Source organism: Lepisma saccharinum, chromosome 29 (genome assembly GCF_977018435.1).
Source record: "Lepisma saccharinum chromosome 29, izLepSacc3.1, whole genome shotgun sequence".
Classification (NCBI taxonomy): Eukaryota; Metazoa; Arthropoda; class Insecta; order Zygentoma; family Lepismatidae; genus Lepisma; species Lepisma saccharinum.
This window is the reverse complement of record NC_139257.1, coordinates 25,666,634-25,689,659: the sequence shown is the minus strand read 5'-3', so window position 1 is coordinate 25,689,659 and position 23,026 is coordinate 25,666,634. Positions and strand designations below refer to the sequence as shown.

Here is a 23,026-nt window from a genome sequence, read left to right as displayed (position 1 = left end):
AAAAACAGGCACTTGTATGTCTTCTCTAAGAGCTTGGAACAATTAAAATATCAGCAGCTGATGAAGCTATATGATGGACTGGATATTGCCACTTTTGAATCAGATGTTAAGCCACTTCATGAATGTCTCGATAATTTTGTTGTTGTGTTTGATGACATTATACTGGATAATCAAAACAAGGTTAGAAATTTCTTTACACAGGGCCGACACAAAAACATTGATTGCTTCTACCTGGCACAGACTTTTTCTAAAATACCGAAGCAGCTGATCCGAGACAACAGCAATTTTATATGTGTGTTTCATCAAGATCATACCAACCTCAAACACATACATGATGAATATGTAGGTGGGGACTTGAGCTACAATGACTTTTCCAAGTTTTGCAGTAGGTGCTGGAATCAAAACAGTTATGGGTTTGTCACAATTGATATGACAAGAAAACCCAATAGTGGGAAATATAGAAATAAAATTAACAATTTTCTAGACATCGAAACATATATAAATAACCATGAAAAGGCCAATCATTGATGATCTTAAATTAAGAGATTATCTTGCAAAAAGATTTAAGGGATGGAAATCACAGAACCGAGGAATTTATGAACAACACAAACAAACAGAACAGCCTATTATTGATGCTATTAGTGAATTAGGTAAAAATATCAAAACTGTTACAGAGCAAAATCAAAATTTGATCACAGAGCTTGTACCTGTAGCTGCAAGGAACATATTAGATTATCCAATCACCCCACTTTCCAGTATTCATACACCTAGTCCTGTTGCTCCTCGAACAATTGTAGCTACCCAGGATCCTATTGAATTGGGTCTTCTTGCTCAAAAATATTTAAGCACACCTAAAGACAACAAAGATGAGGTCTTTGGCTTATATGCTGACACAGAGCGTGATGGTAGCATCATACATAGAATTGGCAATTTCAGAGTAACATTTATGGGAGATGATATAATTGTATATTCAGAATCTCATCTTGGAGAAAAAGGTGGTTTTGTTAAATATCCCGGCACACCTGGGTTGTGGGAACTGATGACTAGGAAGAGACCTGGCAGCTATACAGATCAAGATTATGAGCATTACAAAGAAATATTAATAAAATCAGATGCTCTATACCAGAACAATGATCCCACACAAAAAAGAGTCAAGTCTAGCAGTGGAGCAAAATATAACAATTAATCAAGCCCATATGGTCACAGATCAAGACTGGCAGTGGAATCAAACAATACAACACCCTGCCTAAAGAATTTGTGTGGGTTGTTGATGTCAGGAAACTTGTAGATAGGTTATTGGTGATAGCTGGGGAGGAAAATGCTGGTAACCACAATTTTTACAATGAAAAGGTTGGAATTATGGACATGATAAGCACAAAATTGTCTAATTTTATAGTGAATGACACTAAGGGGATTGGATATCTTATAAAAATTATTAATATTCTACCACCTAAATTTTGGAATATTTCTGAGGGTCGGGGGTTGGTTTATGACATTATAAACAAGCTGCCATTTGAACTACATATTCCAGGCTATCAGTATTGTGGTCCCGGTACAAAATTGGAGCATAGATTAAACAGAGGTGATCCTGGTGTTAATCCCCTAGATGCTGCTTGTAGAGACCATGACATAGCATACAACACACATTCTGATCTAGACAAGAGACATGTTGCAAACAAAAAATTAGAAGAGGCTGCATTTGGTAGATTTGTAAGCAAAGATGCTTCTTTGAGTGAGAGAATAACAGCATTGGGAACCACCATAGCTATGAACACCAAACAAAAACTGGGGTGGGGGCTGTGAATATGTATATAATAAACCTATAATGAATGCCAAGGGTGTTATGTATCAAATACCTTATGCAGGTCTTAAATCTCTTAAAACTATTGATAGTCTTTTAACCAAAAAGCAGTGCAAGAAAAAAAGCTCTTGTATTGCCAAGGGCCATGGTATGAAATTGTTGCTTAGTACGCCCCAATTAAAAAAATTACAGCAATCTAGAAAAAAATCACATGTGGGGGTTTCATATTTACTATCCCGGCCATCTTAGCAGCACTTGGGGCTGTTGGGAGCTTGGCTGGGGGATCAGCTGCTATAGCAAAAACAGTAATAGATGCCAAGAAAAATAAGGCAGAATTAGATGAAATAAAGCGCCATAACCTGGCCATGGAGAAACAAGGCAAAGGTGTTAAGAGAGGCATGAATAAGTTTAAAAGAAACAAGAGCCGCTTACAAACCAAGATATTGAAGCTTTAATCAAGCCACTGGGCAATCAAAAATTTTAGAGGTGTGTACATGTCTGATTCTTTACCAGAACAACCACTCAACAAAGAGTGTGGCATTGTTAATTTGGATAAGTACAAAAATCAGGGCACTCACTGGATCTGTTATCTTAAATATTTAAAAGATGAGGCATTTGTGTTTGATTCATTTGGAGGTGTTCCACCTGAAAATTTAGTAAAATATCTAAAATCAGCTAATCTTTATTACAATAATGCCCGTGTTCAAAACTTCAAAGATGTTAATTGTGGACATTTGTGTTTATCTGTTCTTAGATATATGTCTCAAATAAATAAACCATCAATTGAAGATTTTCAAAAAGCCTTGTGGTATCTGAAACATCATGGGGGTATTCCATCTCACCAGCCAAAATTCAATATTGAAACTTAGATTACATGATGATATAGTGTATCCCAAAACAATAGCTCTCAGAGCATTTTATGGCATGTACTTGATCCCTAATAAAACACACCACAACAACAAAATTGCAGTAGGGGATCAAAAAATTGTCATCAATCCAGGGCAGTATAATCTGTCCACTCTAAATGCTCAATTACCCAGAGGTATAGTCTTAACTCAAAATTCTGTCACTCACAGAGTAGAGATTGTATCTGCTACAGAAACAGTGGATCTGGGTACTATAGGAGAGCTGTTAGGCTTTGAGAACAACACAAAACTTGAACCAGCCATCAAACACACTGCTATTAATATACCTAAATTCTTAGCCATAGAGACTCTGAATATTCACTGTAATGTGGCTGAGGGTATGATCACCAAATCTAATGGCATAGGCACTCACAAACAAACTGGCATCATTGCAACATTTAAACCTAACTCTGAATTTATGGAGCCCATCATCTACACTCCATCCCCAACATTATATTTTCCTGTGTGCCATAATATAATAGATTACATTGAGTTGATGGTCACTAATGAAAAAGAAGAATTAGTTGATTGTGCTGGAGCCACAACAACTGCAATCATAGACATTAATATTTAAATAAAAATACATACAAAAAAAATGGAAAATATTGAGAGTTATGAGCTACAATCATTCCCCCCAAACAGGAGGACATTTGCAAATTTAAATCAACCCAACACAGAAATTGAGGTTGATCTTGATGTAGGGGATGGCTTTATACACCCCCACAGAGCAGATCTATACATCAAATTTGATGTTGTAAAGCTCGATGGAACAGATTATCCGGCAAATTCAAATATAAGATTGGTGGACAATTTTGTGCCGCGTCTGTTCTCTGAAATTGAGATCAGAAAACATGGTGTTGTTATAAACAGAGTGGATTATCCCGGCATTACCTCCACAGCTTTGGCCACACTAAAATTATCCAAAACCGAGGCTTCTTACTACAAAATAGGTGGATTTGAGGCTGGTGATAAAATTATATCTAAAAGCCACACAGTGCTGTTCCCTATGCGCCTGTTGCCAGGATTCTTGTCAGATTACAAAGATATTATGTGGAAGGGTGGTTTAAGAATCACATTTAGAAGAGCTGCCAATGATAATAATGTTTTGATGAGGTACAGTGCAATAAACTCTACCGGGGCAGCTCTGCCTAATACCCTACCTGATGAAGGCAAATGCATTATTCAGACTATGGAGCTAAGAATCCCGGTTTTTGAATATGAAGCCAGTTATGCTCTTAAATACAAAGCAGATATAATAAAAAATCCACAGATTCCTTTACAATTTTATACATATCAATGTGTACAGAAGCCTGCCGCTGGTACTTATTATGAGTTTGATGCTACAAATTCATTCTCCAGTATACAATATGACATGCCGGATTTTGTGGTGGTACTGTTTCAGACTGGAAGACACAATAATCAGGAAAAAAATTCAAGTAAATTTGATAACTGCAACATCAAGAACATATATCTTAAAAATGGCAGAAATGAGGTATTTCCTAGAGAAAATTATAATTTAAACATGTCCAAGGATGATTTCCTCAAATTATATGAAGCATTTACAGCATACAAAAGGGTCACTACTGGCAATACTGACATGTATTACACACCAGATGAATTCAAAGCACAGAGACCCATGTTTGTCATCAACACTTCAAAAAGGAAACAAGTTGTGGTTAATGACAGGACAAACATTAAAATTATCTGTGAATTCCACGATACACTCCCTGATGACACCATACGTAGTGTTATTCTCATAGGTGAAAAATCATATGTTTATGATGTAAGAAATGAAAGAGTCACAGAGCAATTCTAGAAGAGCTCTGCTTATTACACAAGTTGAGCCTGGTGTATAATTAAACTTAAACCGGAAGTAAATATATGTGTGTGTGTGTGTGTGTGTTAATACGTTTGGCCTAGTTTTAAGTGTAGCCAAAAAAAAATATCAAGAGGGGCATATTTTTAACAAGCTTATGGACAACAATCTGACAGAAGTGCCTTTCGTAAGTGTGGACAAATCAATCTGAGGGGGCTCATCATTTCACAGGAACTTCCCGAGGGCATTTTTACAAAAATCTTGGATTAGACGGAGTACCACACTTGAGCAAAAAGCTCATATGGGCATGTTGAGCAAGTTTTAAGTGTAGCCAAATCTGCCTGAGGGGGGTTCATCATTTATCGACCCAGTAGTATATACTTTTATACTACTGTAATATACTACAATACCCGATAAAAAAACTACACTCAATTCAATCCGATACGTATTATTAATTTACCCATATTGATTTTATTACAATCAACAGTAATAAAATCTACAATGAGTGAAAGTTAATTTACAGAGTTAAAATGTGAACTTCATTTGCAATATTTAATAATTTCATAATTTATTACATAGTATTAATTTGATTGTACAAATTTTAATATAAAAGGGAAAATGAAGATTTTCTACATACTCTTGGAAATCGCTGGTGTAGTGGTAGGCGGTTTATCTGAAATAAATATTTAATTTTAGTTGTTATTACATGTAAAGCGTTCTTTAAATTTGACAAGTAACGGGATGTAGTTACACTAAATTCCGTGAATTGTGTTGGATAATTCTTAAAATTGCTTTGAATTTAAGTAAAATACAAGAAATTTAGTCCGTTAATTTGCAATATATAAGAAAATACAGGTGTATCAGAAGTCACTTCACTCCTCTTGTAAAATCTGCAGTGATGGTTTTTTTTTATATGTGATATAAGCGATACAAAATAGGCCTAGGAGGACATCTTTTGGAGTATGTCACGCGGACGCCCACCATCTTCGTTCCGCCATCTTGAATTCAAATTTTTTTAATTAAATTAATATGTGGATCATGTGAAACATGACCATATGCTAGAATTTTGTCAGTATGTCAAATCTGATATCAGATTTCATATAACTTCATTTGGGGAAAAATTATTGGGCAATAAAAGTGATGTTTTCCTGTTTGTTGCCGGTGCTGAACCATGCCGTTATAAACTGAGGAACGCATCCAGATCGTCAAACTGTGGGGTTGGAGAATTGCCCGTTCAGTGGCTGCCGATTTCAACCTGCGTCATCCAGAACGTCAAACTGAGTCACATGTTCCGGTGCCACAGTTATTAACCAAATTGAAGGAGCCGGGGACGGTCTTGGACAGACCGCGTATTGGACGATCGCGGAGAGTCACGGATGAAGCACAAGCTACGGTAGTGTTGGCCTCTTTCTCGATGTCACCGTAGCAACGCATACGTCGTATTGCAATTCAATGTGATATGAGTCACAGTTCGGTGTACATGGTGCTACAGAGGCACAAGTGACGTCCGTATAAGGTGCAAATGCAGCAACACCTCTCCGAGGACGATCAAAATTGCCGCGTTCCGTTCTGCGAGTGGGCTATTGCGCAAATACTGCTATGTCCAAAGTTGGTATGCAGATACTCCATTCCGATGAAGTGAACTTCTACGGAAATGGGGAGGTGAATAGGCAGAACATGCGACATTGCTCGACCGACAACCCTGCATGGACAGATCACACCAAAATGACCTGTGAAGCAAAGATTATGGTGTCGGCACGCATAGGCTATGGGGGACACGGATAAAGGTTCCTTTTTTCATCCAAGGAAATTTATATGCGGAGTGATACCTGAGGATGCTACAGGAACAGATACTGCCAGCTCTGATGTCGGAAGATGGTCCATTTCACAGGTTCTTTCAACAAGATGGTGCGCCTCAACATTATGGCGTCCATGTGCTTCAGTACCTTGATGAACAATTTCCTGGGGAATGGATTGGTGGACGTGCGCCCGTTGAATTCCATGCCCGACCACAAGACCTAACGCTAATAGACTTCTCCCTTTGTTAACACGTTAGGGTTATATTTTGTGGTGTGAAAATTCGTGATCTTCGTCATCTGAAACAACGTATCATGGCTGCCTTTGAGCAAATTTCACCAGATACCTTGCTCGGTGTCCACAGACATTGAGAGAAGCGTCTTCAAACGTGCATTGCCCAACACAAACAACATGTAGAGCACATTCTGTAACAAATAAATATGACTCTCCGTTGCCAATAACTTTTCGACAAATGAAGATACATGAAATTTTATTTCAGATTTGACATCCTTACGAAATTCTAGCATATGGTCATTTATCACATGATCCACCGATTATTTTGAATAGAAAAGTTGAATTCAAAATGGCGGAACGAAGATGACGGCCGTCCGCATGACACTCCAAAACGTGACACCCTAAGACTATTATGTATCGTCCATATCAAATTCAATGAAAATACAGTGAATGGTAAAGGACTTCTGATAAATCCTGTATATTGTAATATTAATGTGTTCATCTTTGTTTCAAATTTAAAAACACAAAATGGAACATTTGCTACATCTCCGTTGAATTTTATAGTACGGTGTTCTTCTGTGTCCCTGAAATAATAAACACATTGTGCATACATATGTATATTGAAAGCATATGCACGTATATATAATGCATATGATAAATGGAATGCATAGAGTTGACACTGGTAATTATTTCTGACGAATCTCATACTTGTCCAACGATAAATCTGTCCTTTCTTTGCAATAAGACAATCTTCGTGAAGATAGTGTAAAAAATTATAGATAAATTCAAAATTTTACGTTGAGTTGAATTAGCAGCTTCTACATTTCAATTTATTAATTTTCAATTTAAACGTTTTCTACAAGAATAATTTCGACTATGGCAATTTAGAAACATGTTCCTAAATTAGCTAGATTACGCTTCTTATAATAAAGATTTCACATGTAGGAATTGTATGATACGTATTTAATAAAACTTTCACTTCCTAATTGAAATGATTTCTTTTTATATCAGACACTTCTCTCCACATTGCAATCTCACATGAAAGCACACGAGTGTGTAGAGTTAGGACTTCCTACATTCTCGATGTCGGATATAGTGGAGAAGATGTCATCAGCACCACAATTTAACGCCTTTATTCCCCTCTCCCTCCCAGGAATTCTTCCAAATGAAGAAAATGCAGAGGGACCATAGGTCAGTTGCTTCAACAACAGTGTGGTGCTTGGGTAGTTGTCCCTCTTATGCACCTTCACAATGGGCTCTTAATGGGCCTTGACTAATAGGAAAAAATTAACTGTCCTCCTCCCCTTCCTTTTCCCCAGTTTTGGCATCAAAATGCCGCAACAGATTTGGATGTGTGAATGATGCAGCGTTTCAGAAAATTTTGTAATAGGAGAGTCGTCCCTGTAGATAGAGTTGAAAATTAATCGAAAAAGGCTTTTGGGGAGAGGGGTCAGTTATTTAATATGTTTCTTTTGTTGGGATTCTTTCGATTTTTTCCCTTTGCATAATTTGGAAAGCACGAATCTACAAACTGACAACTGAAATAAGTTGGCCCGATACGTATTATTAATTTACCCATATTGATTTTATTACAGTCAACATTAATAAAATCTACAATGAGTGAAAGTTAATTTACAGAGTTAAAATGTGAACTTCATTTGCAATATTTATTCTTTCATAATTTATTACATAGTATTAATTTGATTGTTCTAATTTCAATTTAGAAAGGGAACTGAAGATTTTCTACATACTCTTGGAAATCGCTGGTGTACAGATGTATCAGAAGTCCCTTTCCACCCCTTGTAATATCGGCAGTGAAGTTTTCTTTCCTTTTTTCAAAATGTGATACAAAGATGTCCCCTTGTAAAATCCGCAGTGATGTTTTTTTTTAAATGTTATATAGGCGATACAAAATAGGCCCAGGAGGACATCTTTTGGAGTATGTCACGCGGACGCCCGCCATCTTCGTTCCGCCATCTTGAATTCAATTTTTTTTTAATTAAATTAATATGTGGATCATGTGAAACATGACCATATGCTAGAATTTCGTCAGTATGTCAAATCTGATATCAGATTTCATGTAACTTCATTTGGGGAAAAATTATTGGGCAATGAAAGTGATGTTTTCCTGTTTGTTGCCGGTGCTGAACCATGCCGTTATAAACTGAGGAACGCATCCAGATCGTCAAACTGTGGGGTTGGAGAATTGCCCGTTCAGTGGCTGCCGATTTCAACCTGCGTCATCCAGAACGTCAAACTGAGTCACATGTTCCGGTGCCACAGTTATTAACCAAATTGAAGGAGCCGGGGACGGTCTTGGACAGACCGCGTATTGGACGATCGCGGAGAGTCACGGATGAAGCACAAGCTACGGTAGTGTTGGCCTCTTTCTCGATGTCACCGTAGCAACGCATACGTCGTATTGCAATTCAATGTGATATGAGTCACAGTTCGGTGAACATGGTGCTGCAGAGGCACAAGTGACATCCGTATAAGTTGCAAATGTAGCATTCATTTCATCATCCCCTTCTTTTTCCCTAGTTTTGGCATCCAAATGCCGCAACAGATTTGGATGTGTGAATGATGCAGCATTTCAGAAAATTTCGTCATAGGAGGGTCGTCCCTGTAGATAGTGTTGAAAATTATTCGAAAAAGGCTTTTGGGGAGGGGGACAGTTATTTACCATGTTTCTTTTGTTGGGATTCTTTCGATTTTTTCCATTTGCATAATTTGGCAAGCACGAATCTACAAACTGACAACTGAAACTGCAACTGAAATAGGTCCCTTGCAATTATTGATATCGCATAATACACGAAGAAACACTCCGTGGTGATGTGGTTAGCACAGATCGCTACGGCACCGGTTTATCGGGTTTAAATCCTGGCCTACACATTGGTGTCATTTGTTATTTCATTATATCATCCTCATCTTCGCGATTAACCAAAGGTGGCAGAAAAGTGAATTAAAATAAACCAAATCAATCAATCAATCAATTATGGAGATATTTTGGAATGAGTAATCTTGAATTTCAGTCTGCCCATTATTTGTCTTGGTCAGTTTATAAATACTGTCACTGCTTCTTACAACATCGTAAGTATCATTAATGTTTTGGATGTTGCTCAGGCAAGACTCCCAAGTTGTTGTTTTGAAGTCGTCCCTCTTAACGAGGAACGCTAGTAGATACCCTGCGACGCGCCCCTGGTAGTTATGGCAGAGCAAGCGTTTGCTGTGTTGGGTTGCATACGTACAGGATAGGTTTTAAGCGCTTATAGCGCAGAAACTAAGCGCTTTCGAGGAAAACTTTATAGGGAAAAGTTACTTGTTTTTATGATATCTACCAGCACCCAAGCGTTGTTGAAAGAGTTTTGCGACACCCTGTATAATGCATGTTAAATGGAATGCATAGAGTTAACACTGGTAATTATTACTGATGAATCTGATACTTGTCCTACGATATATCTGTCCTTTCCTTGCAATAAAACAATCTTCGTGAAGATAGTGTAAAAAAGTATAGATAAATTAAAAAATTTACCTTGACTTGATTTAGCAGCTTCTGCATTGAAATGTAATAATTTTCAATTTAAATGAATTTACAAGAATAATTTCAACTATGGCAATTAAGAAACATGTTCCTCAACAAAATTACGCTTCTTATATAAAAGATTTCACATGTAGGAACTGGATGATACGTTTCTAATAAAACTTCACTTCCATTTTAAAATGTGTTTTTTTTTTTTTATATCAGTCACTTTTCTGCACTTTGCAATGTAACATGAAAGCAGACGAGTGTGTAGATTTAGGGCGTCCTACATTCTCGATTGTCGGATATATTGTAGAGGATGTCATCAGCACCTCACTTGAATGCCGTTATGCCCCTTTTTCACCCAGGGATTCTTTTAAGTGAAGAAAATGCAGACTGACCATAGATCAGTGGCGGCAACAAGGGTGTCGTGCTTGGGTAGTCCCTCTTTTGCACATGCACTACGGGCTCTTAATGCTGAGCCTTGACTACAAAGAGAGATTAAACTGTCCTCCTCCCCTTCCATTTCCCCAGGTTTGGCATCCAATTTCCGCAACAGATTTTGTTTTATGAATGATGCAGCATTTGAGAAAATTTTGTCGCAGAAATGTCGTCCCTGTAGGTAGAGTTGAAATTTATTCGTAAAATGCTTTTGGAGAGGGGTTAGTAGTTTACCATGTTTCTTTTGTTGGGCTTCTTCCGTTTATTTTTTAGTTTGCATAATTTGGCAAGTAAGAATCTGAAAACTCACAACTGAAACTGCAACTGAAAGAGGTCAGCCGAAGTTGGAAAGAATCCAAAAAGTTTGTTTGCAAATTCAAAATATTCATGTTAAAAAAGGCAGGTATTTTATCAGAAAAAATAATTCTTCTTGAGTGTTGTCACAGATTGTTTATATATCATGCAAATAATGTTCCTTGCCTAAGATAAGTCATTAAGTAATGTGAGAGATTTAAAATGCCATGCCTGTATTTTTTTGCAAATCGTAAATATTAATCTCGAATTTATGACGCAAGCAGTGATTGATGGTCATGCCATCCCAAATGATAATAGAGTACACAATTAGAGGGGGAAATTTTCTTTCCCTGATTGTCTTCCACCCTTCAGTTCGAACATAGCTCCCAGAGACCGCTGAATTAGTGATCTAGTGAATCCAAGTGGCTGTTTGTGAGAGGATACTTCCGGGGTATATTTCCTTTGAAATTATCTTTAATGAAAAGTTTTTTAATTCGAAATTTGGAAATTTCTAATCTTTTCGTCGTGTCCCGTTGGAATTCGAAATAAAAAGAGCCAACGGTATGGTAACTGATGGATTTCAGCAAACCATTTTTGAAAGGATGTTTACCTGAAAGTGAAAGTTTTTACTTGGCGATACAAAATGCCAATATTTAACTGATTTGATCTGAAAATGTTTACAGAAATAAAACAGTTAATTATATAATTGAAGCATTGAACCGAATAAGCTCTATGGCACATTTCAGTAAATGCGAGAACAACGGATACAACCTGCTGTATGTTACTGCCCTACAGAAGAAAAAAACATAAACGCTTAGCAAACATAGTATCAATTTTTAGGCAACATCCGACCTTATGATTGGCCAGCTTGGAGACTATAGCCGCAGGGCCGAAGCATGATTGCACTGGTAACTCAGCACATTCCGAAAAGTGCGATACACAGATATTCGGTGGAATGATTCAATTATCCGATCCATATCCGGTATTCCCGGAAATTTCCGTTCTTGACGAAAATTTCCCTCAGGTGAGGTATTTGTCTCTGGTTATTCGGTGAAACGGGAATCGGCGAAATGAGATTCGGTGAAACTGGAGTAAATCCGATTAGGAACTTCAGGAACATTGCTTTTTACATGACTGGAGTAAAAACATTTGTGCACATTCAGATCAGACAGAAGCGATTCAGTGAACTCATATGATAGGACATTAATGCATTATCCAGACACCGATGTTAAACATTAAATATATGAATACATATAAGTGTACAGTCATCAGCAATACAAAGGTGACACCTAGATATTGAAATACATTCTTGCCTGAAAGGCGTTGTGTTTTTCCTAAATCTACGATAGAAATTGTCGTTGAAAATTTGCTATTGAACTCACTTATTGCCTTAGGTTTAGACTGAGGCGCGCCCTGCAAATATAGAAAAATAAGTAACGTTAGTTCAGAACAAGAATAACTACAGTACTAATACAATATAGAAACTAACATTAATAATGTACTAATGGAAGATACAAACTAACATTGATAGTGTAACATTTAGTAAGAATAGTTGAGCTCTTCTCCATGCTACTGAGCTATTAGAATTTCATTCAATTCAGTTATGAAACTTTATATCGATTTATCTGTCTAGGAAATGTCTGGACTCTAAACTCTTAAGAATACAAAATCCATTCAAGGCGTTCAAGCTTTACTTACTTGAAGTTTAAAAAGTGAAACCGTTATGTGTAGTTTCTACAGGTTGTTCGAAAATTATCGCAACCGAGTTTTGAAAGTACTTAACTTCTGTAGAAAGAGGGATAGAGACAGAAAATTACACTAGCTATTAACTCGATGAATACTGACACAGACCATTGATACAGATCGACATTTTGCACAGCTGCTTATGATTCACGTTTGTTATTACTTTAACTTGGAATGAAATCTTTCTTACACCTTAGTAAATTTTTCCGCATACCGAACTTTCATGTAGGGCATAATATTCTTGTTTAATATCTTTTTTAAAAAAATATCCACATAGAGTTAACATCCAGTGAAAATTTCATGTTTCTATCTCTCTTTGTACAAACGTTAGGTGCGTTTAAAATCTCTTGCGTGACATTTTAGACACCCTGTACTATGGGCAGTTACTTTCAGTGAATTAATAGATCACAATCCTCATACGCCTAGAGTTTGTGATAAATTTCCATTTTGTTTCAGTGAACAGATTCTTACTCTTTTGGTAACAGTTATATATCACAACTTGACAGTTCAAATAAATGCCACTTCTTCCTGAACAGGTTTGTATGTAAATTTGACTATTGTCTACTTACATGTCTACAAGTGGCTAAAATATTTTTAAACGACGGCTCACGTAGACGAATCTAACTCAAATGCATTTGCGCTTCATTAACAAGAGCTTAGTACGCGTTGTGAAAAATACATCAGCGTGCATTCACGTGAATCCTATATGAGCATACAGGGTGTTCCAGAAGTCTCTGACTGAGTTTAGTGTATATTTGATTGTCTATTGATCCTAAAGTTGCAGAAAAGAGATGTAAAAAAATCAATTCCATCTATCAATCAGCATTGTACTGTATTGCACCTAAAATATTTTTCTGAACAGACACACTCTCGGCGTTGCTACGACTACAACAGACACATAGAGGAGTGTATAAAATCTTTTTCAGTTGATAATTGCAGTGCAGAACATCTTAAGTTGCTACCCTCAACACGTCTTGAGTTCATAATGATTGGAATTCATCAGAAACTTCTGGAATACGCTTTACTATAAAGAAGCCTTAGCAATGGATGCAAACAGCAATCATTCCAAAGATATTGTATGACTGGTGTTCTTTGTTCTATATAAGTGGTTTTCAAACTGCAGGTGTGTGGAGCAAACTTCTTACCTTGAACACTTACAATAATATATAGCTGATCTTGTCACTGACACTCTTATCTTTGTTTCATGTGATTTGAAATAAAATACTCCTTCGAAGTATATAATACATTAATTTTGGAACCGAATCTCCGCTTGAAGGTTTCCAGTGAACAAGCCGATATCACCAAGAAACTGTGTCAGTCTATGCAGACGCATCCTTGTCACTAGAAACTCTGAGGATGAGGATTGCCAATAAAAACTCCAAAATTATGCTTTACGGTTTGTTTACAAACGTAATTTTGTACTTTACACTTTTTCAGTAAATTTGGTAAAATATATGAAAATTAGTATTTTATATACTTCTTAGTTGGTGTTGATTGAGTTGGTGTTTAAGTCCACTTTATGCACAGTAAGGCTAATCGGGACTGGACATACAGTTGAGAGTGGGATCCGAACCTCTATATGCCTTAGCCGGGTATCGAACCTAGGACCCCTTGATTACAAGGCGACGACGCTAATACTGCTCCATCGGGAGGCCCATATATATATACACGTCTTAGCATACATGTGTTTCACATTTTTTTTTATTTTTGTGACTATTATAAAGATTGTAGCCGTAAAATAAACATAGGATTCTAATGTTTATATGTTCACAATCTTTCAACATACAGGTTGAAAGCCATTTTGCTTTATTGCAGATACACGCCTGCAACATATCAATAAAGCCACACTAATCAGGTAGCCAAAAGGAATCCTCAAACCCATTAAAAGAAAACCTATGGTAGGGGGTACATTAGACGTTTAGTTATAAAGGGTACAATGAGAGCCGCTGCTCTATATCAACCAAAATGCATCGAGAGTTGTGCAATGCAATTTTCTACTCACCTGGACCTCAACCATGTCTCGGCTTAACAGGAAGACGAAAGAAGCTGCCAGCAGAATGAACATCACGCAGAATCTCATCGTGCTCAGAATGTGTGCAGCTGTGAACGAATCAGTTGATGAAGGACTTGAGGTCAAGCGAAGTGGGTTTTTATAGGAAAGTAGAGCAGGAAAATGTAATGGATTTCTGAGACATGTGGGCCTTTCGAATCATTTAACAAATAGCTTTTTCCTTTGTTTAAATGAAATGGAACCACCTACGCTGATGACTATCACGGATTATTCCTATGTCCTTCAGCAACCTTCAGAGCGACTGGGGCGAGTAGGTGTGTTGCTATGCTATTATAGTAATATCCAAATATATTGAATGAAGCATCCCCCATGGCGCAGTGGTAACGTTGTCACCTTGAAATCAAGGGCTCCCGAGAGTGGAGGCACACGGTGGTATGGATCCCACTATAAACTGTAGGTATATAAAGGTTGAAACCCCTGACAAGCCCGCCTCCTCCCGCATACATTCAGGGGTATGTGCTTTATGCCCTGGTGACTTCAAATAAAAACCAGGTTGTCAGTCTTCTCTGAATTACGGTTCCCTCTTTTATGTATTCACAAAATTTATTTGAGCTTCCATGTAAGTAAATACAATATGTTACAAATACAATTATTACAAATACAATTATTGCTGGTCTATTCTGGAATCCAGAAAGTTGATACTTTATAAACTGTAGGTCCAGTCTCGATTAGTCCAGTTGCGCATAAAGTGGACTTAAACCTCAAATTGAATGAAGGAAGTGTGTCCCACACGAATGAACCTAAGGCAGAATTGGGGTTGCGATTCTTCATTCTTGATGACCCTTATGTATCTATCTTCAGAAAAAGCACTGCTTATACCTATTCACGAACAAAAATAATACTCTGTCCCGGGTATCTGTGGAGCTTGGGAGCGAAAACAAGTATCTGCGCAAGTAGTGACGCAAGACGGCTCCACCAATGAATACGTTAGAGGTGACGGGATTACGTAGAGGGGGAAGCGAATGTAGGTACTAGAATTTGCAGCAGCGTGTACTGTTCCGCTCTACCCATTTTACCCCCCTTCTCTGCCGCTATGTGCGGTCTTGCTCCACATATTCCTGGTATAGAGTACAAATCTCAACGTTTCTATTGAAACAGATGGAAAATTGTAGAAAATGGTGTCTTAACATTAGGTGGCTTGCCCTGTGGAGATGTGAAAAATCGGGCTACAGGACGAGAGTAAGGATCAAGTCTCCTGGGGAAGCGTAACAACTTTTCTCCAGAGATTTCGGCCTGTATATGGGACCAGTAGCCCTCACCACCGTGAGGATATTGGAGAGCTATGAATGAGTATCGTGACCCAGTCTTGAAATCCTACAACGAAAGGGTGTTCGTCGTGCTGACCACACGTCACCCTGTATCTAGTTGGATCTTCCACCTAGGCAGGTTGGAGTGAGGGCGGTAGGCCTGGCCCCTACGGGCTATTGCGCCACGGGTTATATGAACGTATTTGATATTTTGCTGGTCTGCAAATTTAATATTAATTTGTGAAAATCATTTGGCAAATATTTAGGATGTGTGGGCATCGAAATTATATAATTCTTAAGTTATGTAATAGCCGTTTATATAAGCTAAATGTGCATTTGTTCCCGGTAGTCATCTACTGTGAACGCTTCCGTTCCATATGACTTTCAACACAGGAAATTTCTAGGTCATTCGTGTAGGAGTAGTATACCTATAAATACAGACTTCACGTTTGGAAACGCGTCATACATTCAACAGACATCATGGCGAAACTGCAGTTAGTTACTGCTCTTGTTCTGATGATGCTTTTTATCGCTGGAATGGGTGCAGCAGCTACAGCTAAACAAAAGAGGGATGTAAGTATAATATCGCTTTCACATTCTCAAAGGTTATTCTTAAATGTTACGTCACATTAATATTGTCTTTAAAATTCATCACAAATTGTCTCAAATCTTTGAGTTGATAATACCACAGATAAAGATATATAAGCAGATCTTCATTAAAAGGCATGAAAACAGCTGCACGGACCTCCCTGGGATCGTCCCTTCGCAATAAGCTTCGAAATAATACGTTGGGAAGTGTAGAGAGACACCACTCGAAATCTTGCTTCCAGGAAAAGACAAGAGATGGTACTGCTAAATTTCAGCAGCTCTCAAGCCTCACTTCTCTAGAACCATTGCTCTGAAGCGATGGATTCCGAGAAAACCTTCCACCTGCGAAGCCTCAGTGCTTCGACATTGAGAACTGGCCGCGAGTGAGTGGCTCTACTTTTACTAGTGGTTAGGAAACCGTAGTATGATGTACATCTATATAAAAAGTAGATTCTGGAAAATACCTGACTATTATACTCATTCCTAGCATATAAGAGGTTACTGAAGGAACAACGCTACCAAAACGAGTACTTTTTCAATGAACACTTAAGAAATTTACCACATATATTCTGTACGTAGCAACGAGATAAATCGTTTATAGATGTTTTTTGTTATCTTGAGTTTCTATTGCATTTTCGACATAAATACCACATCAATAGACATAAAAGACGTTACTGAGTGGATTCAATAATCGCAGCAATATCTCTGGACGGCAGTATTACACCCTTTTCGTAAAACCACTTGGCGACGAAATATTTTTTGTTTGTTTGTTTGAATTATTTTTGAATGACGAACAGTAACTTTCGAATACATATATCTTTATCTGTGAAAATATAACCAGTTATATTTAGAGTATTCTCGTTTACAAGGTTTGGGATCCTGGGTAAAGCATAAATATGCCGTTTGTGTTTGACTCATCATCTGTTAGTTCAGACTTTCGCCACCCGCCTGTGCTGCACCCGCACAGTATATATAGCTCAGGTGGCTGACTGCCAGATGCCAGCGGTGGAAGACCTGGACAATCTGCTGACAAGAGAGAACGCTTCAACCATAGACGTACGCAGACCCTCAGATTAGGAAGGGGACAAAAGCCTTGGCATTCTATTTTACATTTTTTTTTAAAATTTAGATCATTCGGCGTGCAGGGCTTACTCAGGCCTATCTACCCTAGCTGCGGTTCTGAACTTGACAAGACTAAGATAAGCAGATATGCGAGCAAGAAAATATTACGCAATGTATTATTTTAAAATAAAATTTGATATCGAGGGGGACAATTGCCCCTTTGCAAACCCTGCGGGTGCTATTGGGCGTCAGGAAGAAATAATGCAAGAAAGACATGAAAACTAATTCCATCGTGAGTATCCTATTGTTCTGCTACTCTTAGATTCTATTAACCTTGCTTCCTTTTACCTCAATGTTTGCCCCCTAGAATTGGCTTCCGTCTAAGGTTGGCCACATCCCTCCCTTACAAATCGAATGTCAACTAAAAGTATATATTTCACACGTATAATTTGATTTCAATAGTAGTAATTTACATTAATGTGATAATTTCAAATTCAAGTGGTGTTTTGTTTTGAGGGGCCAACATTATTACCGGGTACTATGTCCCATGGGAAAATGCCTTGTTCGTCCCTCCATGCGGACGTCCATGATTAGGAAGGCATTGCCTCCCTCCCATCCTCTTGTCCCCCATGCAAACACTTATGGCTTCATCTCGCTGTAGACCATTGCCTGGCAGCCATATTACCACTTTCACTTTGCAGAATTGTCTAACGCACAAGTGTTTACTATATTTAAGATTGAAACTAACTGTTTATAATCATTCTCGAATTCCAAAAAATAAAATCTTTTAATTTAATGTAATCAATATATACTTTATAATAAATTTTTTACTAATTTCTAAAGTCTTTTTCTTGAAAGGCAATTGAAAAGTTAATAATAAAATAACAATAACTGTGCATTTCAGTACTGTAATTGTTGTACTGGATATGCACTCTAATATAATTATCAAGTAAGTAAATAATAATAAATTTAGAATACAACATGTTAATTTCATTAGTTTAGTAATTATTTATTGTATAACATTTATAACAGTTGTAATTATTATTTTTTCTACTATTCTACTTTTATTACTGGCCTTAATCCCTACAAAAATTTCTGAATACGCTCTCTCTAAGCCATGAGATAAAAATAAAAGGCCATACATTTTGCTGTTGTAAAATTGAAGTATTTCAATGTTTATAACTAATGTCAGCTTTATTTCAACCTGCAGAAGTCTTAACACGAAACTGTTGGTAGAAGATCAATATTGTCTTGGAAATACCTACTATTTTTCCGTAAATCTTCATCCAAACGATCCGTGAAAATGCCAATCTTTTCTAGGTTCCTTGTTTCTCTGTATCACTCAAAAATTTCAAGTCATCCATTTTGTATCCCATCTTTTGTAAGAAAATAAGCTCGGTAACGATCTGTATTTCACTTATTTACATAGGAAAATTATCTAAACCGAAAATCCGGGAACTTTTCTAACGATGGGAGCGGCCCCGCCGCCTACCCAGCGTCGAATAAACTGGGTACCTGGGGGAAACCCTGGGGGGTAAAGGCGGTCAGGGGCGTGATGCTGATCACATCATCCCCACTCACGTTACCCCTATACTCCTTATACGCCTTCATGGCGTGGTCCTATGCACAGGGGAGCACTTTACCTTTTTTTACCTTTACTCACGAATAACCCTCATAGGTGGAAATCGTTGTGATGTTTGGTTGTCGTCTGCCTTCTGCTTCCGTGCTGTGCGCCTGCGCCACAGAGCGGGAAGGGTGACACATGGCATGAAAAGTGGCAACAGCACTGCCTTGTAGATTTGGACGACAATGAAAAGGACGGGATAGAACGGAACGGAGCGCTTGCCAATTCGGACACTGCCATGTTTCCGGACAAAGGGTCCAAGAACCAAGCAGCGAGGTGAAGGAGAATAATGATAAGATAAGAGCAACAGTAGCAGATAAGCTACACCCGTTTGGTGTTTCAAGTACGCCATCTTGAAATGCATTACCACACTCGATATGTAGATGGTAATGGAAAAGCTACGAATGATAGCATCACCGCCAAAACACTACTGAGTGGCCCCATTCTCTCTTCTCCTTCTAAACCACTCACTGATTTTTTTTGTCAAATTTATTTCAGGTGATGCCTTTAAAATATTTACCGAATGCACTTAAATGCAATATCTGCTTCTTCATTTTCTTTAATTTAAGGTCGCTTTTATGCAACTTTTGACTAATCACGACAATGAGGACGAGTGACGAAGGGATCCTAACGGACAACACTGATGCCCAGGCCGGGATTCGAACCCGTAACTTGGCCACGGTGGTCGTCATTTATATGCTTATTGCTTCAAAGAAAGTATAAGCACTTCAGCTCTAAAACTTGATTTCGTTTTGACCCCACTTTAAAAAGTTCCATGCAGGCTATCATGCCTGTTTCAAACATTATTTCCATAACATATATTTTTATATCTCGGCGGCAGCAGTCCACCTGGGCATGGGTGGTTGTGAGTGTGCATTCATCATATCATCACTCATTCCAATCTTCGTAAATAGCTAACAGTGGCAAAAAAGCGAAGTAAAACAAACTACATCAACCAATGAATCAATTAAATCAAAATTATTATTATATCTGAAACACTATAATTCATAAACTCCAACAGAGAAACACCCTGTGTAACAATAGATCATCAACAACATTTGTTGGATGATGTAGGTTTAATTTCAACCCAACAATTCCGTGTTACTTGCTGTAACGCACCAAAATTTACTTTCATTATAAAAACATGCAATGCACGTACATAACCAGACATGATACACTGAAATCTGTCCAAGTTATATCGATCTGATAATGCATTAATTCTACTTTATTTCCTAAGCTTTTGTGTGTTAAATACTTAGTTGTATTATAAAATATGCTACGTAGACTTAACTAATTTCAGTATTAAATGTTACAGCCGATCGAAAAGGAACTGGCGGGTAACTATTATTTAAAAATACTTAATGTAACATATTTCTTAAGATCATAATTTCGTTCAGTATATGATAAGTTATTATTTGTACTACGAAGTTCAAAATATACGTATATTTGATATGCTTAATTGTGCCCTGCCTGGTGAATGGACATTGCACTGCAAGTCCAGCCCTATGTCAACAGAAATTTTACGTTCAACAAACTTTAATGTTTAATTTCGTATCTTACGTTGTTATCAAACACTTCTACTCTAATCCAAAAATGAGTTTCAAATTCACGAGCAAAAATGAGCGACTCTACCACGAAAGTCTCTTCAAGACTTATAGAAGAACTATATGTTATAAACTTTATCTCGAAATTGCGTAAGAATTATTTGGAACATTGATGTAATATTTCCACGGAATATTTGCACTTTTCTTTTCCTTTCTGGGGTTCCAGAGAGCACATGTTCGTAAGCCAATAGGTGGATTCTTATTTCAGATTTTCTTTCAGAATGTGGATAGAATTTCCCATTGTTGTTCACTAGCGACCATCCTATCGGAAATTCCGGTTCGATTCGGGACTGATAATAAATGTTACTTTGTGAGGGGTTTCCGCACATTTCATGTTATTTCTATGCATTGCGATCTTCAGGATAGACTAAAAGTGGCAGAAAATTCAAATTATAAGACCAAATGTTGGTAGTTTACTTACACTAAGAAAACTTAATATCTTTTCAGGTCTTTACACAGTTTAAGGTAAGTGTTCTTATGTTAGACAGCATAGACTATTTGATTCAAAAATTGTGTATCACAAGTTGAAATACATGGAAGATGCGTTTTTTTAATGCCTAATTTCTAACAAGCATATTTTAAGAAATCACGTAAAGTTTATTAAAACTGAAATTATTTGAAACATATTTTCAAAATTTACCAACTATGATATCAACAATTTATATAAAATTTGAGCGAGAAACCTCTGATATTGAGTTTGGAAGAAGTAAATAGAATTCGTGCAATAACATAATTTGAGATTGATGCAAAATGGATTATACACTGATTGTAAGGTTAATTCCGTGCCTCTAATGACTAACGAAAATGATACAATTTGAATTTTTTATAACAACATTTCTCTAATTGTACTTTAGGTGAATCCGTGAAGGAATATCATCTGATGAAAAAATGGACCACTTCAATGCAGCATTAGTACTATTTCTATATTATTCACCTCACCGTTAAAATGTATTCCTTATCACTGCAATAAAAGCATTTAGGTGCAAAAATTTCATATTTCCTTATTCTGAAACATACACGTATACAATACTGGGTGTCCAACTCAAACGTCCAACTCAAATACATTTATCTATGAGGCAAATGACGGCAACATTGCAACAGGAAATTGGAATAGTTTATTGTAACGTGAACCGTGGCAGGTACTCAAGGTCATATCTTTTCATGATCCTTGGCATGTAACTGTTGATTGGATAGCCGCCATCTTGGAATCACCTTCATTTTGTATAATGGAAAGGTGCTAATGTTGGTTACAAGACATTTCCAGTTTCGTCAAGTATCCAGTCTCGAAAATAAGACGGGATTTTTTTTTTTAATTCGAGACGAGACTAGCGAAAGCCTGGTCTTCTCCCGAAAGTACAAAATAAAATAATTTAATCATTTGCAAATACTCATTTATTCGGAATAAAGTTTTCCTTGGAAACACAGACCAGCTTCTATATTTATGTGAAAGGAAGGTAATCAGGATGGTGATTGAATACCTAATCTTATTTTTAATAGTCTTTCGAAACCCAGCGTTACCTCCCATTTTTCAATTCTTTCAATGTTAATAATTTTATGTTGTGATAGTAGTACAGGCACAACGCTATGCGGATGTTTGCGTTAAAGATTAGTAATAGAGAACTGTCCTCGATAAGTTCTTTGAACGGGTAGCTTATGAAAATTATTGCAAACGTACGAAGAAAATCGTGGTATTTGTTTGCGTCAATATTGATAAAATTTAATTTGTTTATCCATTAAAAGTTGAAATGTTTTAACGCCTTTAAAAGAGAAACGACTACTATCACCCGTAGGACACAGTTACACCGTGATGTCCCAACTCAGGAACTATAAGGAAAGTTCCCAATTCAGGAACAGATATTTTCACACGGAATGTTCCCATTTCAGGAACCGATATTTTCACGTGGAATGTTCCCAATTCAGGAACCGATATACTCACGTGAAATGTTCTCAACTCAGGAACAGCTGCCCCGGAAGGGAAAAAGGAGAGGTAAGGGTCGGTTTCTGAGAGATTCTAATCGTTACTGCACGTTTCCCTGAAATACTTTGTTCATACAGTACAGGGTGTTCATGAAGTCCCGGTACGATTACAAAAACATAGCTCGGAAACTACATGCAATAGAACAATGCTGTTGATTACAAAATAAGCTACAACTTTCTATGTTTATATGCCATACACCTCAATGTTCGGTAATCCACTTCTGCCCGTACACGCCCCAACATATCACCAGTAACAGGATACTATCAGTTATTCTCCTTAGAAGAGTAGCAACATGTAGAAC

General features: G+C 37.3%; 1 protein-coding gene and 1 long non-coding RNA gene across 35 annotated transcripts in view; one reads left to right on the top strand and one right to left on the bottom strand.

The window, feature by feature from the left end:
* Positions 1–14,695, bottom strand: part of LOC145981491 (uncharacterized) — a 79,681-nt gene extending 64,986 nt beyond the window's left edge. For all 34 annotated transcript variants that reach the window (XM_083114720.1, XM_083114721.1, XM_083114727.1 and 31 more), the window contains exons 1-3: positions 14,554–14,695; positions 12,191–12,221; positions 5,160–5,195 (exon numbers count right to left, since the gene is read on the bottom strand). In XM_083114720.1, coding sequence (XP_082970846.1) covers positions 5,160–5,195; positions 12,191–12,221; positions 14,554–14,631 — 145 coding nt within the window. In that variant the 5' untranslated portion in view covers positions 14,632–14,695. The remainder of the gene's footprint in view (positions 1–5,159; positions 5,196–12,190; positions 12,222–14,553) is intronic.
* A 1,645-nt stretch (positions 14,696–16,340) lies between these two features.
* On the top strand, positions 16,341–21,736 carry LOC145981213 (uncharacterized). The gene is made up of 4 exons (XR_014440938.1): positions 16,341–16,442; positions 20,459–20,480; positions 21,195–21,212; positions 21,602–21,736. It is a non-coding gene; the product is annotated as an uncharacterized LOC145981213 (long non-coding RNA).
* Positions 21,737–23,026: the final 1,290 nt, after the last annotated feature.